Source organism: Battus philenor, unplaced genomic scaffold (genome assembly GCF_028537555.1).
Source record: "Battus philenor isolate CCGP_79_NKW_IND1 unplaced genomic scaffold, ilBatPhil1.0.hap1 SCAF_23, whole genome shotgun sequence".
Classification (NCBI taxonomy): domain Eukaryota; kingdom Metazoa; phylum Arthropoda; class Insecta; order Lepidoptera; family Papilionidae; genus Battus; species Battus philenor.
Genome location: NW_027181686.1, coordinates 10,949,717 through 10,969,555, shown reverse-complemented (window position 1 = coordinate 10,969,555; position 19,839 = coordinate 10,949,717). Strand labels below are relative to the sequence as shown.

The 19,839-nt window shown below is 33.1% G+C and overlaps 1 protein-coding gene across 1 annotated transcript in view; it reads right to left on the bottom strand.

Annotated features, from left to right (window-relative positions):
* The window catches only part of LOC137924192 (two pore channel protein 1-like), a 31,965-nt gene extending 12,888 nt beyond the window's left edge, over positions 1-19,077 (bottom strand). The window contains exons 1-3 of the mRNA XM_068767555.1: positions 18,973-19,077; positions 1,966-2,105; positions 1,407-1,571 (exon numbers count right to left, since the gene is read on the bottom strand). Coding sequence (XP_068623656.1) covers positions 1,407-1,571; positions 1,966-2,105; positions 18,973-19,075 — 408 coding nt within the window. The 5' untranslated portion in view covers positions 19,076-19,077. The remainder of the gene's footprint in view (positions 1-1,406; positions 1,572-1,965; positions 2,106-18,972) is intronic.
* Positions 19,078-19,839: the final 762 nt, after the last annotated feature.

The following is a 19,839-nucleotide window of genomic DNA, read 5'->3' as shown; positions in this document are numbered from 1 at the left end:
TTTGTGTTTGTCAATCGGTGTAACATAACTCCTGAAGATGCCCCGTGGAGGGGTGAAACACGTGATGAGTGATTTAACGGTGGCAGTTGTGTAATTCGCATTGTTTGCCACATAGGCATTTATCAGCGGGCTGGCGGGTGGTGCACTTTGTTGCACGACTACCACTGCATGCGCAGTGGCTAAATATTGGTCCTTTTCTTACTTAATTAGAAGCTTTGTTAAGAAAATATTAAAAGGCAAAAACTGAAGTTGAATATAATAGGACAAACGAACTAATCTTTGTATTTTAAGAATTGACGAGACATTAAGGTTACTGGTGGAATGATAAGTAGCCCGGCTTTGACATTATCATCATCATGTAAGAGATTCCCTACGGCAAAACATCGACCACCTCCAAAGATTGCCATGATCGTCGGTGCACGTAGTGGCAGGTCTGACCAGGCCGCAACTACAGGCTCCAAGTCACCACTCAAGAACCTTTTAGTCCCAATAACCGTCGTCTAGATTAATTATGTCGTCCACCTATTGCCACTTTAGATGAGCAATTCCTCGAGCAACGTTGGTGACGTTCTTCTGTGGATATATTCATTTCTCCGAGTATAGCCCTCTCCGTTGCTCACTGAGGACATTGAGCTTTCATATGTTGGTTGTTATTGTTACGTACGTGTGAGTTCTGACTCGGAATGAAACACCGCTTGTTCACAAGAAGTCCTTTATTCACAAAGCAGATGGTCACCCTACTTTAAAACAAAGTATACTTTCGCTTAGTCCAAATAGCTCAAGAAATCACTGTTCAAATAACTTACCAAATAGCCACTTTGTATCACTGATCGTAAATCTTAATCTTATAACTCGAATAACAACACTGAAACTTAGACATTAGGGAGTACACCTATTTGTACTATTGAGAAGGTTACTCTATAGTACTCGGTGAGAATTTCCGAGAACCGTACAAAAAAATCTATAAATAACATCAAGCGTGTTTATGGCAATTTTTGATCCTAGAGTTCCGTGTTTATAGTTTAGAGGGTTCTGTATCTCGTGTTTTGTAACAATATTATTCTTTAAATAACTATTTGTTGTCTTTTGAAAGAGTTCTTCCGAAGATCCGGAGGACACCTTAACGAAATAATCTTTTAGAAAATAACTTACATTCGTTCCTTTGTATAATAAAAATATATATTCAAAAGACACTGTTTGCGCAGTCTTATGGTTTTGCTATTGCTCTTGTTTAAGGCATTGCTCATTTATATTAAATTATTTCATACCAACTTGAGAGTAGTTAGTATACGTGGATAAAAGCAAAAAGTGACGAGGACCTTTCGACCCCAAGGTCTGAAGAATTTCTCAGAGCCGTTATTCTTTGATACTGAAACGTTTGGTAATAGTAAATTAAAAAAGATCACCTCAAAGGCTGGTACAGCGGGATCCTCGGTGAAGGCGAGCAGGATAAGAACGAGTGACGCGAGGAGGTCCAGTCCGTGGTACCAAGGATTGTGAACTCGAAGGTAAGCTGGTAGCTCCTCAGGACTTGAAGGATGTGAGTCGAACTTTTCATTATTTAGGCCTTCCTGCAACGAAATTACATTTATATCAGAGATTTCCTTTTCATTTTCAATCTAAAGTTAACAAAACACGAAATACGACTGACAAAACGTCACTTAAGTAGTGTGGAACAAAGATAGTGCTCTACAAAGCCGAAACTAGCAGGTTCTCTCTTTCCAAAGGTCGATGTGCAATATTTGTTGTCGGGTACATATATATAGTTGATTAAAAAATAAATTGTAAACAAACGTAAAATTAACCATCTATGTTTTTGCGATACATTTCTGCGAGCCTAGTGCAAATGTGAACAGATGAATACATTTTTAACTATCTAAATAACTTATTTATGTCAAGAAAGGCAAGTCGATAGCAAATTTATTATAATGTAAATAGGTTTAATGAATTTAATTCAAATATCACCTCTAAGTAAATAGCAGCCTCATGGTAGTTCATCTCCCAATGCTCGTCCTCGGACATCTGCAGGCCCGTGTGCAGCGAAGACCTGCTGCCCATATCCAGGGTGCCAGCATCTCCGGCTCCATCTGAACCGGCTCTTGTGTCTATAAACAATGGTTACATTTAAAAAAAAAATGATTATTATTTAAAAATTGCCATCAAGATATTCAGGGGCGGCTTAACCTATAGTGCAGGGTGTGCAATGCACACGCGCGCCGAGGTCTCAGGGGGCGCCGTGGCAACAGAGATGTGCTACAGGCATAAAAATAAGGAGTGTTATTCTGCCGTTATAAGAAGAAAGGCCGTAACTAATACCATACTGTGAGCTTTACCTACTTATAAAATAGCTTGTTGGAATATGAAAAAACTTTCTTGTTACGACGGCAAATTTTATAGTTATAGCCGCGAGGGGTGGGGGCGGTCAGGCCTATGAGACGCCAGGGTTTCATTGCACACAGGCGCTACACGAACTAAAGCCGCCCATGAAGATATCGCTTTCTTTCGTGAGTGAACGTCAATCATTACTCCGGTTTTAAGTGCGTTGTCAAAAAGTCCTTCGCTATTGGTTAATTGTGAACTGGGGTGTGTGTTGCCAATGACATATGCTACAGTAACGTGCTCTCTCTCCCTCTTGCAAACTCATATTCGCTCAACATGCCAAAGAGAGAGCTATGTTCAGGGATTCTCTACGAGATTTGATCCCCGGGCTAACGGAAGTACATAGCCCAGCGGATTGGGATGTCTAAGTGCCAGTGGGCAGGGTACTTAAGGCGCAGAAAAATTTGCTTAAGGTTTTGGAATGGAGACTAGAAATCGGCAAGCGCAGCTTAAAACGCTCGCCCACAAAGTCATCTATACAACCTTGTTTAGGTCGTGGAAAAAGGCTGGATGTATGCAAGTTTTATTTAAAATCTAAGGGGAAGGCCTATATTCAGCTGTGGACGTCTTATAGCTCATCATAAATTGTGAGCAATGTTCACAATTCATACCATATACATGCTGTTAAAAATACAGATAAAAAACATGTACTGTGATCAAAAAATAAGGTGTAAATGCCATTTAAACTCCCGGGGTATTCAAACGTTGGTAGAACTGTACAGCTACCAAATGTCAGTTTGTTAAAAAACTTAATTATCTCCGAGTAACACGTATTTTTTGTCAAATGCGTCAAGTGTCCATTGGTGACAAAATCGCTCAATTTTTAGTAAAAAAAAAGCGTCCAAAACTCTACTGATATAGTTCCGCAACCACCATATCCAACTAATTTGGCTATGTGCAACTTCTGGCTATTTCGCAAACTCAAAAGGCCAATGCGGAGATGTCATTTTGACAAGACTGAGGATATAAAAACCGAATCGAAGATCTTGAAGGCTATACCGATAAAATATTGTTCCGACTGCTCCGCGAAGTAGAAAAAGTGTTGACAAAAGTGCGCTTTATCGCACGGGGATTACTTTGAAGGGGATGAAATTGATTTGGAAGAATGCAATTTACATTTTATAAACAAATTGATCTTACTTTTTGATCACAGTAATACGTATTGAGACTAAAGACTAGACAAATTGTCTTGACAATAACTTCGGATGCTTTAATATAAACCAGAAATAACCGAATTTAACTGAAACTAAATCTTATCAATTTAAACTGAGCAGAATCTACCAGCTATTATTTTGCAGACCTATTTTCTGAAAGCCACAGCTACAGAAAATAGCAGTTTAAAAAACGTTAATTTTACTTACTTTTTTCCTTTTCAATTACTATATATATGTATATATATATATATGATATTAACTGTTTGAAAATAGATTGAAGTTATTTGAAAAGGTAACTTTGTATAATATTTTATACAAATAAATTATTTAAACGGTAACGGTAATAATTCTTTAATATCAATTACAGTATGTACCCACTTAATTCTCTCTGTCCCACACTACTCATGTGACGTTTTGTCAGTCGTTGTATTTCGTGCGACAGAGACAACGCCCTAAAAGTCGATGTGCAATATTTATCGCGGGGTCTGTAATGATATTTTTTTATTTTAGTATCATTTACATTGATCACTCGTGTACGTGAGACGAATCTTATTTAATAGAATCAAGAATCAAATTTAGCCTTTAATGGCGTCTTTCAAATAATGTTCAAACAAGTTCTTTTTTTGTTACTTTCATTTCTTTCATTCTTCACATTCTCTTGTATACTTTTTCATTTCATTCAAGATTCTAACACACATCGCCTCTTCTTTCACCGCATAGTTTTAGTATCACAATTTAGTTCACAATTTTTTAGTTTTATCGTTATTTCTGATATTATTATATTGTTATAAATTTCGTTTATACAGTAGTTAGACCAGTATCTCCCAATGTTGGACACACACCTCACAGGGGGACAATTCGAAAGTGGACTCAACACGACTTTAATCCTTTCGCTTTAATTTAAAAATTATATATGTTAAATAGAGGGGCGTAAAAATTTAAGAAAAGCACAAAAAATGTTGGAAAATTCTGAGTTAGACGAATTCATACTGAGTACTTATAAACATTTCGTCAATTTTTATACGTTGTATATTTATTTTCACATGTGTATTATTTTCCAAAATACCCCCACGTTGACCAATCTGGCTCTGCCTGGATCCAGAGATTTTTCGTGGTCGCCACTCGAGAACCTATTCGCCACAACCGCTTTCGGTTGCACGAATTATATTCCATCGACTGCCATTTCAGATGAGCAATTCATTTACGTCGATGACCTTGATTCTTGTGGATCTCCTCATATTAGATCCGATATTGTCACGAATCTGCGAACTTAGTCCTCTCCGATGCTCTCTGAGTGACCCTGGATTTTACAAGGTCTATCGTAAACGACCACATCTCAGATCCGTATGTCAACACTGGTAGAACACACCGTTCAAAGACCATTATCTGTATATATTATACATAGATAATTCAGAGACATTACATGTGAATTTATTGTAAAACCTTACACAGTTTCATTACCAATAAAATCTGCAAAAGTCGAATAAACCCGACGCGGAACTGCACTTTTCACAGAATCCAGAAGTTTGTCCAAACGACGCATCATATCTTTATTAATTACAAATGTAATTTATAATTATTTATTGCGGAATATACGTATCTGTGAGTAACGGAAAACGGTATGAACTCTACACGTTCTATCGGATACTGCAAAAGATAAACAGTAACGTCAGCAAAATAAACTGTATATAGATTGGTTTATAATAAAGTTTACTTTTGAATGTATTCGTAATTTAAAAACTGTCAAAATGAACTTACTGTCATACATGTGTTTTGCTTTGACAAAACACATGTATGACAGTAAGTTCATTAAGTTGAAGTTAAATAAGTTAATATAAATGAGCAATGTATTAAACAAGAGCAATTACAACACCGCAAAAATGCGCACATATATATATATATATATATATATATAATATATTGTAATTTAAATTTATATTTTTATTAAACAAAGAAACGAGTGTAAATTATTTTCTAATATATTACATCGTCAAGGAATCCTACGAACTTTCGGAAATAATCTTTCGAAAAACAACAAATAGTTAGTAAGAAAAGGACTTATATTTAGACAATTCTGCACATGCAGTGGTAGCCGTGCAACAAAGTGCACCACCCGCCAGGCCGCTGATAAATGCGCATGCGGCAAACAACGCGAGTTACACAACTACCACCGTCAAATCACTCAACACGTGTTTCACCCCTCCACGGGGCATCTTCAGGAGTTATGTTACACCGATTAGTACCAAACACAGAGACTCTGTGTTTGGCACTTTGTTGCACGACTACCATTGCATGTGCGGATGTGGCTAAATATTGGTCCTTTTCTTACTTAGGATGGACTTCCGCAAAATAACGCCTGATTTTATTAAATAACAAATAATTAAAGAATAATAATAATCAACATAAGAAGGGCCATGGGCGTTATTAGAAAGCTCGAGGAAGACTATACTCGGAGTTTCGCTGCGAGATCGAATCAGATATGATGATATCTGATGAAGAATCAAGATCACTGACATATGTCTAAGAATTGCTCCTCTAAAGTGGCAGAGGGCGGTGTACATCGCTCTTGTGACAGGTTACCGTAGGGTCCAAAATTTTCTCCAGTAGCGACCAATAACCAGTCGACGCGGCGTAGATAGGCCAGCCACTATATGGACTGACGATGTAGTTAAATTCGCTGGAGCAAGTAGCGCAGGACCGGTCGAGCCTATCTTTGGGGGAGGTCAATGCCTTGTAATGGACGTCTTATTATATTAGATTATACTAGCTGATCCCGCAAACATTGTTTTGCAAAAAAAAATTAAAGTTTTTAATTAACAAATGTAAGATAAGGGTTGATCGTAGAGGGGTGAAAATTTAGGTTTTTGTATATATTTTTGTATGCTGTATCATAATAAAATAAAAACTAAAAAAATTGTCTAAAAAATTAAAAATAAAATTTAGGGGTGGACCACCCTTATCACTTAGGGGTATGGAAAATAGAGAGTAGCCGATTATCAGACATACTGAATATGCATGTAAAATTTGGTAAAAATCGGTCAAGCCGTTTCGGAGGAGTTCAAGTTCGAACACCGTGACACGAGGATTTTATATATTAGATGTATATATAGAAATAAAATCTGGTCGATAAATGTTGATGACAATGGGTTACAATATCTTAAACGTGCTATGTAAGTCGTCAGCCCCGAGAACCGTACCTAGCTCTTCTTCCTACAACGCCGTAGACTCTGTACTCGCATGGTGAATAATTGTAATGGTAAGTTACGTTCTGATATCAATACGTACATAAGGATGAAAAAATCTTATTATGATTAATAACAAGTAAAAACCTTTTTTTAGGTAAATTAACAATTTACTTCTAGCTTTTATCTATAACTAACTACATCGAAACCTTTTAGAAACATTGATGGAGGCCTAAGTCAAGCAGTGGAAGCCTTATGGCTCAAATAATGATAATCATGATGATATGACATTGAAGCCGCCTCCATATTTATTTAGCTAATAAACAACTATGTCCAAAGTGGCCAAAGGTCACTAAAGCTTTTTTATTACAGTATGTACACTGTAGAAACAAAAGTAGATACCAACATTTATTTATTTATTCACACTTTTTGTATAAAATAGATAATGTCTAGAAAATAAAGAAAAAAAATGAAACAGTTCATAATTTACAAGAGGCGGTGTTATCGCTCGAGGCGATCTCTACCAGACAACCTTTAGATGGAGATGAGAGAGAGACAAGAAGAAGAAAGCGGTTTAGCTTGTACGTACATACAAATACATGCATTTCTATACACACACACATATATATATATACAAACATACTTATATATAAGGTTTATATATACACGTGGAAAAGTTACTACATATATCCTTTTTTAGAGGCGAAGGAAGTGCTCTCTTACTATATTTTAAACGCTGAATACGATTTAGCGCATTTAATTGGTTCTGGTAGCTCATTCCATAACTTGAGAATTGCAACAGTAAAATTTCTCCATAAACATAGTAGAATAAGAAAGCATAGTCAATTTCAAGTTCTCCGATGATCTAAACGACTTATCATGTGAGTCACGTATGAAAAGAAATCTAGATTTAAGGTAAAAAAAAGTAACCGGGTTAAACAAAATACTATAGAGAAGGGAAAAGATATTACGTATGAAAACATTTTAAATCGTGCGTACCCTGACAATATACGTCATTGAGTTCTTGCTAAAATGTTTACTTAGCTCCACATATTGGAACGCACATGCGTCATCGTATCAGGTTTACACAGAATATAAATCCTTTTATTAATCATCTTTGGGTAGGTAAAATTAATCACAGATCCTTTTAATTCCATCACTAAACTCTTTGTTAAATCCGTGATATTTTAAGCAAATTGTAAGAATAAGGTCACTATCATCATTTTGGCCATAGAACGTCTGCCATAGATATAGGGCTCCGTTAGTTTCCTATATATATATATATATATATATATATATATATATATATACATATATATATATATATATTATGCCAACTGCCATTTCAACTTGCCAATCCGCGGGGCTATGTCGGTTACTTTCATTCATCAACGGATTTCCTTATCTCTGATTGGATCCTGTAGATAATTCTTTACAATTTTTGTTAAGACGAAACGAGACGTCAGAAATGGTTGCTGGTCGTTTTTTTTTAATTTTTCTATCATGAGAGACAAAAGTAACCTTAAAGATTTCATACAATTTTTTTATGCTATATAATCTGCGACTAATTCGTAAAATTCAAGAAAACCGTCTGTTTGTTTGCCTAGACTTACCAGAGAGATTTAATTTTAGAATGCAGTAATAAAAACAAAAAACAACTATTGTCACTATAGAAGTAAATTTTTCAATCAGGACTATATCACTAGACAGAACAATATAAATTGACGTCAGATATATTTTAATACATGTTTGAGAGGTTGATACGGATTGAAACAGAACAAACGGGTGTTCTGAACCCATTTTTTATTAATAATAATACAGTCACAAGCGTACGTCGTTCTAACAGAGAAAAGTGAGTGAAGTGTCAATGTCTGTAAATGACATATATATGAGAAATGTCAGAAAGACTATCTGAGAGTTATGTGTTTTGTAGAGGCCATTATGTCGCCACACATGCTCACGGGGCGCGGCGGATTTTCCGACAATTTACCTAAGTTTAAATGTAAGGACAACCCGGCGCGCCTTTGACCCGGAGGTGAGCCAAACACTGCCCTCTGTGAATTAGATTAAGAAATGATCTAGAAACATAATTAATTATACAGATTATAAAATCAAATAATAAAAACAGACCGATTAGCAATAAAGTATGCATAGATTTATAAAACCGTGTAGATACAAAAATTTAATATGCTGACCGTACATTATATTTGTATTACGATAACATCAGTTAGGTAAACATTTGCCCTATGTGTCGCTTTACATTTTTCTACCGTAGTAATTGGAGTCAAGGTTTTAGGTAGCAAATTATAATTTATTAATTATATGCTAATAATGCAACCTCCGTTCTCTTTGGTAGCGTTGTATTCAATTTTAATATCTTTAATAAAATCTATGGTTATTCATTCATTTTTAGCAAACAAAATTACGATTTACAAAATTCTTGAAACAATTAGAGTAATTGCAATTTAATTTGATATCTACATTATTATTAATTATTGTTTTGTGGGTCAAGATAGTAGCAGTTAAATTGATATAAACATTATGCGATTGAATCAATTATGAAAATTGTTAGAATTAACGTTAGGTCTTCTCAGGCATTCCTGAACTGGTACACTTTTGACAGGTAAACGAAAGTAAGCGATTTAAACAAAATGATTGATATATGGTAGTGGGCAAGCCCAGCATAGCACGCAAGACAGATGGCACGCGCAGCGTATTACGTCCACCCATAAAGTGAACAGGCGACCTTGTTAAGACTGTCAGAAAACGCAGAATACGAGTAACTTTCAACAGATTGCAATTTGAAATCTATGAGGGAGGCTTTTGTTTAAAGTTGCTGAAGTTGTAATGTTGAATCTCAAGGTGTACACCGTTTCTTCTTATTCGTAATGTGTTTATCGTACACCGAGTACATATTTGTTTTTAATAATTTTCTAATAATTCTAGCTGTGCCTGCGATTTCATTTGCATTTAATCAAATATTTGGAATATATTTAATAATAATATTTGGAATTAAACAAATAAATATTAAGTTAATTTAATTTATCATCGATTTTTATAATTTTTTAAAAAAATAGCCTAAGGTACCCCTTTATTGTATCAGCTACCTACCAGTATAAGTCCTGTTAAAGTCAGTTAACCCATTTCATACATTAAAAAAATGTAATTTTGGTAAATGTACCGTACATATATTCATATACGTGTAGTAAAAAGTGTTTTATTTAATATTACAAACAGACAATCCAATTTTATTTACATGTAAAGATTGCCATGTTAATAGACTTAAATATTCTGCCGATATGTTTCTAAAACCTCTTGTCAACTTTAAACTGTCATGACATTATTATACTTGCATAAATGTATATGAAAGATAGGCTTTAAAGATTTAAATTTTATATCTTATTTGCTTTTTAATTAATGTATATTCTTTTTAAAAATTAATGGTTTCAGAAATAATAAACAACTTAATTTAGTAAAAAGCTATTTTTAAATTCAAGTTACCTCGTATTAACATTAAATATTGTATACTATCTGTCCCTGCAGACTGTCTGTCAAAATGCTTTTGCCTGTCGTATTCCAAAAGAACAAAATAATTAGTGTAACTTATGTCATAGCGATCACTTTATACGGGTTGATTGGAAATAAATTTAAAAGATTGAAAGCTTACAATGAGCTGTATATTCACCCCTTTAAACCTTTTACAACAATCACATTGTAATACAGAATGTTCTTATTAAGAATTGCCATGTCAGTGGAGTTAAAAATGTCGGAGTATTTGTTACCAAAACCGCTTGGCAAAATTGAAGCATGATGACGTCATAGTACCCGTAAATTTTTAAAAACCAAAACTTTCCCCATATTCGATCAATAAGATTGTTCGTTGCATGTGGAAATTAAAAAAAAACCTTTTTGCTATGGCTTCATGCGTTTTTAATTTGTTGCACTTGCATGTCGCCGAGGATTGTATCGACGAAGCAAATGCGGCATTAATTGGCTTCAGTCGAGGCGCACATTAAGGACTATATTTTTATAAAGTATCGAATAGGCTGTATGACCTGTATGCTTTTGACTGTTTATTGAAGTTTACAAAAAGTATCAAGAGTTTTAATTCTATTTGCAATAATAATTGGTCATAACATGTTAGTTAAGGTGTAGAAACTTTAAAGTGTTCATTTGTCAAAAAAAAATTTTACATCATTTTCAACCTGTGTAAAATAACCATTCCAAAATATATTGTATTAATTATTTTTTCCTATTAAAATGCGAAAGGCCATATAACTTCTGACAGTACAGTTTGCAGAGACAGATAGTAAACAATTATTAATTTTAATACATAGTTATCAGAATTTTGAAAACGCTTTTTAATTTTATCATTAAGTTATTTATTATTTCTAGAACAATCGATTATTTTATTATTATATAAATAATTAATATATGAGAAAAATATTTAATAAGCGTTCACAGAATATAGAAACTTTTTGAATTAGGAACTTCATTTAAGTGTCAACATTTCAATGGCGGCAAATTTGTTTTTAAAAAATGCCGCGTAATTAAATAGCCAGATATTTTTTATTGAAGTAACCTCAGTAAATTTTAACATAAACGTAATTTTTCAAATAGATTTATGTAACAATTCTTCACGGCCGCGAACAATAAATTATTCACGCTTCTCTTCTAATTCAGACAGTTACCGGAACCGACGCCATGTCGTCGTGTCATGGTCGGTTATGACTAATGTGCGTGCACACACGCGGAAATGGCGAACACAACAATTTTATACAAACACGAATATTACAACGTTCTCAAAAATAATAAATATCTTACTTTATTTATACAGATATTTTTACATACATATATGATTAGTTATAGGTGTAAAAACTTTAACAGGATGAATTTATAGATCTTGTATTAAGAAATCACCCTAAAATATGTTACTTTAATTTATTTTTTCCTTTTGTAATGCGACTTGCCAATACCTTCTCTTATTATTAAGTCTGCAGTAACCATAAGCCACATACTTTAATAAATAATTCAGTATCTTCATAAAAAAATATAAACAAATTTGTTTTAATAAGTAGTAATTTAAATTTAAAAAACGGTTTGACTTATTTTATTATCGTTATATTATTTAAAAATCATAACAGAATCAACTAGATAATTACATTTTTTATAAGAATAGATATTCAATTTGAAATAAAAAAAATTAAAAAGCACTTAAAACGTTCATGTCATCAAAAAGAAATCAAATTATAAAAATCACATTTTTTTTTAATTGCACTATGGCAAAGAAGTTACCGGTTTTTAACCTCTTGTCAAAAGTTAGACATCATGGGATTATTATCTTTTGTTCTGTCACTCCTTAATTCACTGCGCTGTAAATTCTAAAGATCTATAGTACAGTATACCCACATATACAGTAGTATAGGTGAGTATAATTTGATTGATTTCATCACTAAGTTTTATTCACATTTATGCGCTTTTACAAAATGGAACTCGCGACCTACAAACTATCCTGAGAGTTGTGCCAGTGGTCTAAATTAATAAAATCGATACGATGGAAATAAATTTTCCCGCTACTATTATAAAAATAATGCTTCATTACTGCATTTGTAGATTTTAAACATTTATTTATTTTAATACTAGCTGTAACCCCCCGCGACTTCATGAGAGGATGAATTTCACAATTTACATAATTTCTAATGTCACCCACAGCTGGATACGTCATCATTCGTTCGCTGTTCTCGTTTCAATTCGAATTAGCATGAACTGTCCCGACAATATATAAAATTCATTGGAATGACAGCGGCGCCATCTGTCAAAAATTGATCGTACCAACTTCGGTCGTACAACTTTCGTGAGCTCATGTACAACTACTTTGCTAAAGATCATCATATGATCAAACGCATAGTATACGAGTCTATAAAAGACAAACAGACAAACATTCATTTTTTAGCTGTTGTAGCCCTATAAAGGGAGGTAAACATGTTTTTTTTTATTTTACCCCAACCTAAAGCCACAATTTATAGAAAAATTGGTGTATTTTAAACAAATAATAAAAATAATTATCAAAGGCAGCAAATGATACTTGTTTTAACAGCTCTTAATAGATATCGGACTGTTTGTATTTCGTGCGACAGAGATAACGCTCTACGAAGCTGAAATTAGCCGATTGTCTCTTTCCAAAGGTCGATGTGCAATATTTATCGCCGGGTACTGTATATAACTTACACTTTGTGCTTTAAATATATAGGATTGCCACTGCTCACAAACAAGTTTCCAGAGGCAACAGCGTCCTTTTGCGACATTACACGTCTAAATGAGAGGCCAAGTCATCAAATATATTATTTAATGGAGAGTGCAAGACGACAAGAGGTCGTGCGGGATATGTAACCTGTCAGTTTCTGCTGCGGTGTGCTACTTCCCGCACTCTACGATCAAATGTTGATATAGGTATTTTAACAATTTATTTATGTATTACAACGTACCATAACATCACACTGCGATCGCCAACCCGCCTGCCAAGCGTGGCGATTACGGTACATATCCCCATAGATATCTTTGGAAACCCATACATTGCAGTGGACATCTAAAGGCTGAGACGACTAAACAACGCCAACGACAAAACATACTATAAGTTTACAAAAGTTTCACATGACATTGTTTAAATACGCTTATATATTGCAGGCGTAAAGCCGCGGCCACAATAATGCAACAAATGACCGTTATAATATTAATTTTAAACAAGGCAATGTAAGATAATAGAGCATTTTATATTCAAATTATTAAATTATAAACAAAAGTGCTTTAAATTTCAAAATATTTTACTCAAGTAGGCATTTACAAGCTCTTTTGAATCGGCAGTTATTTTAACATTATAAGCAGTAAGCTGGTACCGGCTCGGAATACTGATCCGTTGAAGAGTTCTGTTGTTTAAATGAAATTCAACAACTTTCTAAGTGCAAATTAAAATATCATCTTGTAAATGAGTCAACAAATAAAGTTCAAAACGTTTCAATCAACTAAAAACTCTTGAATGCTATAATAAGATCTATTAAACAATAACATTTTAATTTTAGATTTAATCTAAGAAAAGAAAAGTCTAAGATATCTGATGGAACTTTATTTGCTTACATCCAAATCTATGAAGGATTTGTCTAAGTATCTTATCCATACAAGCGCTTCCATAGTGTCCAAAAATGTCATCGAATATTTAAATATTGAATTTAAGATTTTAGATAATAATACGAATGGTAAATTGAGTAAACGAAACAAATAATCATTCGTACACAGCCTTTGTTCCTAAAGTAATCCAGGTGGACAGGGGTCCACCTAGATTAAGGGGGAAGTCCACCCCGACTCGACGGAGGTCCATGTCGGCGCGACAAAAAAAAATATGGGTTCTCAATTTGTAAGTAGAGGTCCACGAAATTTAATTTGCTTTCGATATTAAAGAACTGAAATATTGGCTTAATTTCTAACCACTCCGAATGGAGTTTTCTTTATTATATAAGTGAGAATTGATTGATTGCTTGTGCAATGATGTTAAAAAAGTAAAATTGAAAGGAATCATTTTTTTGATTGACTACCTTACTTTTTTATATTCACTAAAACTCTTTAAAGTCCACAGATCTGCAAAACTAAATTAACTACAGATATTCGTAATACTCGGTAAATGTTTTAGTGGTACAGATCGTGAACATTAATACAGTACCGGGCGATAAATATTGCACATCGACCTTTGAAAAGAGAAACTGCCAATTTCGGCTTCGTAGAGCATTATCTCTGTCCCACACACTGTTTGTATTACGTGCGACAGAGATAACGCTTTATGAAGCCGAAATTAGCCGAATGTCTCTTTCCAAAGATCGATGTGCAATATTTATCGCCGGGCATTGTACATTAGTGTTAATATGTTAATCTGAATTATGAGACTTTTTCTTACTATACTATCACTACCTTTATCAAAAATTAAACTTAAATTGTCATTTATAACTCCAGAGCATAAAGCAGACAGAAAATGTTTCCCTAGGTTGGTAGGACTGTCTATACCAGTATTCTTCAACCCATATGTAGTACCCGCCATTAGCTATACAATTTTCTGTTATAGCGAAAGACAATAACAATCAAGACAATTTTAACAATCAAATTGCCCCACTGTGGTGCGTGGGCCAATGAAGGGCATTGAGAAACACAAATTTGCCAAGCGTCTGTTTGTCAAAAGTAGAAATCATTTGATACGGATCATTTGACTAAGCCCAAATCATTTTAAAGGACGTTTTGTATCTCAAACGCGTCAAAACAAGATTGGTGCCAAATCGGTCATTTTTTTTGTAAAAAAAAAAGTATAAGACTCGATTAATAGTGTTCCGTAATCATCGTATTCTCCTGATTTGGTTCCAGTCGATTTCTGGCTATTCAGCAAACTCAAAAAATTTGAAAGAAACATTTCATAACAAATTCACCTTACTTTTTATCACAGTATTATGAGTCCACTATATTTAATTAAAATCCAAATAATTCTTGATTTTTTTCGAAAACCATCAATTCGAATTAGGAACTGAGCCGCACCGCAAATTTCTATAGTCAGATCTAATGTTCATATATTTTTGTCGAGTTTTAGGAACATGGTAAAAATGTAACTACATGAGTTCTACCAGAACCAGCTAAATTGGCTTCTATAATTTACAATCTCCACGACTACGTCCACATAATAATACAATCTAATACAGTCGGTGTTACACTATTCTGTATTATTTGTATAATATACCAGGCTGAACTGCGGGTAGTAAATAGACATAACATCTAGTAAATCTATTAAAAGGCCATTGGTATGTTAGAAATAAACAAGTCTATTAATTTCAAGAGTATAGCCCGTATTTACGCAATTATTGATCGCACGACCTCGCTTAAGACTTTCAAATAAATTTCTTTTATATTCAACGTTTTTGAATTCTAAGCTGATATTATGGACTAGCGACTGTCGTCGTAAGTCCCCTCGTGGGGGGCAATAGGCGTAGTCACTACATGGAGCGACAGCCGCAGCCATCTAACAGTTCCGCTACCTCCCAATCGGATAAAATAGTAGTATGTAGCGGCCCAAGACGACGCTCTTTTAGGAGCCCTCGTGATTCGCTACCTTAAAAGAGACTTCGAGGAATCTGCAAATGCCATTTGGGCAGCAATGAGAGTCCGATAAAAAAAAACTAATGTCCTCAAACGAAACTATAAAAAATATTTGTTCAATACCCACTCTAAAACATCTTATTAATTTACTAATTCAAAGCGCACAAACACCACAGAGTTTTTAATATGTTTTAAATGGCAAAAAGTTTTAAGACACGTCTAACAAATTTAAACTGTGTTACCAGTGTTACACAGTTAAAAGTCAATTGTCTCAATCGAGTTATGTCGCTGAAACTTGGTCTCTCATTCTAGGTCTCATTGGCAAAATCAGGATCGGCGTTTCTCTGTAATCAGGTATGAAGAGTTTCGTAGATGAACGAAAGTAACCGACATAGTTCAACGAATTAGTTGAAGAGGATTGCTGTTGGGGCTTTAAAGTTCAAGTGGAGACCACGAACCGGCAAGGGAGGCGTAAGACATTCACCAACAAAGTGGACAGACGATCTTGTTAAGTTTGTCGGAAGACAGTGGGTGCAAGTCGCTTCTAACTGATCTCATTGAAAATCCCAAAGGAAGTCTATGTTCAGCATTGGAAGTCTTGCAGCTAAAATTTCGCATTTTGTATGACAGTTCGCATATTTTAACAGATCTGACAAAAGGAAATTAACAAGAATAATAAAACAGCTCAAAAAAAAGGGCCAAAAGTTTTGATTTCTGTCTGCGAAAGCTAAGGTAACGAGTAGAATTTTATATTATCTACTTTCTACACGTATATATCTTGTTCTTATAGATATAATGGTAACGGTCATATTTAAAATTACAAAAATCTTTATAACAAAGAGAAATAAAAACGTCTAGTTATTAAGAACAATAAACGATAATGGCATAACCTATAACCGAATAAAGATTACGCAATGTAATATTGATTGACAGGAGTTGTCATAGTTGTCTATTTTTAAGGTTAAGGTTATATATTCCGCGCGTCATCTTTTACGTGACAAATTTGTAACTGTTATTAAATCTAAGCTTTAATGAAAATGAAATGAACAAACTTAAATTATATTAGTTTCTTACGTAATACACCTTAACATAATTTATGAAAAGTAATTTGCAAGCGGCTACGGGTCACCCGTCAACTATTTCTATCGACAAAGAGTAGTACGCAAAAATTGCCAAATTCCGCTTAAAGAACGTCAAAGCCTGAGAAATTACTCGAATAATTAAGCGTGACTTTTTGTTTCAAGGTAACAAAATTAGATGTTGCACAGTATTTTGAATTTCAAAATCCTAAATAGCGACTCTTTTTTTTCAATGAAGAATAAAGGGAACCAACAGATAATTACTTTTGAATAATAATATTTTTTATTACCACACAGATAATGAATAACGTTGACTACTTAGAGCAAATGAAATATAATTTCACTACTTACATGACAACACTTGATACCATTGGTCCTTAAAAAAATCGAAAACTTTATGTGATGGATATATTAATTTCGACATTTCCAGCACATAAAAATTAAAAGATTTATTTATTTTTCTAATAACATACTACACAACACAACGGAAACTAAATATCTGTCACATGTAAGATTAGTTTATCAATTTATCTTTAATGGCAGATGTAATAAACATTTTCAGGCTTTTCAAGCATGTCAAGCAAATTTTGTTAATATTTTACATTTATTAAATACAAATACTAAAATATTAATGCAGCATGATAGATAGTATTTATATTTGAAGTTATTTGACTAGGGTCTCAAATATTATTAAATTTTCTATTTCATTGCAAAAAAAGAAAAGTTAAAAAGCTTTGCCAGTTTTTAAATAAATAGTACTTCATTTTGAGTTTTAAAAAGCTGAACGATTCTAAAAACATTAAAGAGAAAAATCATTTTTTTTTCTTTATTCAGGTAAAATCTGTGGCTAATTATAACAATAAAGGAGATATTTATTATAAAAATGTCAATGGAAAGTTTAATTTTTTGAGTTTATTTTAATTTATTTATGTTTTATAATTACCAATACCTAATGATCATTTATTTGTTATCTATTTTTTTTTGCATACTGTTTCCTGAGATTTAAGATACCATATTTTCAATGTTAAGTTGCAATTACTACTTGTATAATATTTTGAATAAACCTAAAAACAAAACTAAATTAAATGTAAAAATGTTTCAACAGCTAAATTATCTGTGGTATCAAGTATAAAACAATGGTAACCAAAGGTTGTATACCCCATTAACTTATCAATAATATTCATTGATTGAGCTGATAATGGTTTAGGAAGACAACAGACAAATTTTGCTTAGCTAGGTCAATCACCAATATTCATGTCTTAAACTGCATTTAATGTTTCAAAAAAAAAGGTATTTTAGTGGTTTTTTTGTTTTCAAAAGTTAAAGTTTTTTTTAAAGTTAAGTAAACTCGCTAAATTAAGAATAGGATTTGTTTTAGGAATACTCCCACTGTATACACTCAATGGAAGATATCCCTCTCATTACCAATTTACACCCAGAGATTTGTTTAATATTAAAAATGCTTCATATAGCAAGCTTATACTTCAACTTTGAGAAAATTTGCATCCAAATAAAAAATTTCTTTAGATAATAAATCATAAGTTTAATCATAACAAAATTAATCATATATTCCCTTGTCCATTTCAGCTTAAAAAAGATTAGTTCTAAAAATATATAATTAACTGGATGATAGTAAAATCTTAGCATATTCAATAGTATTCAAATAATATTTTACTATTATGTAGTGGTGCAAAAACTAGTTATAGCATGCAAAGCAAGCAACTAGGGTCATGCGGATCCCCCGATTGACACTTAATAACGGTTTCTTTGAAATTAGGTCGTGTTCGAGTGATGTATTGTTTAGTATATTACATAGGTTACTTTTAAAGCCGTTTATGACTCATCCACTGCGTCACCAAAACCTTTTGAGGTTTAAGATTACGACACATATCGATTTTATTAGACACACAGTGATACAGATGTACTACGGCAATAGTTATGGGTAAAAATTAAACAAAATGTTAAATGCACAACAAAATGTATTGTTAAAAACAAAAAAAGCGTACACATAATTTGCGGCTACGGTGCATAGAAAAATCATAGCTTCTTGTTTACTTGTAACGTTTGAGCCGTAATTGTTGACGCTGCTGTTTGCGAAATCATCACTGAACCTTTTGTATCCGTCGGACGGCGAAGACGGGCTTCGCAGCGAAGCCATTTTTTGAACTGACGTTATAATAATGACATTGACATAAATTTTCCTGTCATATCGATGGCAGCAAAGTAGAGACAGATAAACACAAAGTCGTAATTTTATAGTTATGCTCATTCAATAAAATAATCGAACCTTGTGTAATTACCAGGTAATTTTCTATGAAACAAGAAAATATCCTATTATAGCACACACGTTCTCTAATAGTTTTTTTAGAAATTGTGATGCATAAAAAGAAATCTGGATGTTATCCGATTAAAAATTATTACAAGTAAACCTTTACATAATATTCTTTTTTATATAATTTTGCAAATACCTTTTGTAGACCTCTTTAGACTCAATGGCTAACTTTTGACCACTAAATTAATATGTATTCGTAATTAATAAAATACGTGAAATATTTATAAATATGTTTTAAATTTGCCGCGTTATGAAAACGTAATTTGTATATTAATAAATATGATATTTACATATATTTTTACTGCAATGAGTGCGGACGCATTATATTAGTTTCTACTGCAACGCCTTGATTAAAATCGAAACGCTTAAAATCGAATCTAGCTGCCATTGTTTATTCGTTCGATTTCTAACATTATTTTCAAATTTTAAATAATTTAATTTAATATGGTGTTATAAAAGTTATTTTTGTTAAAATAAAAGTAATTTGGTTGTTCGTGCCATAGAAAATTATTCCAAGACCGATAAAGTGATGGTTAAACATATTTCGTCATAATATTTATTTATTAAATCAATTTTACAAATTTAAGAAC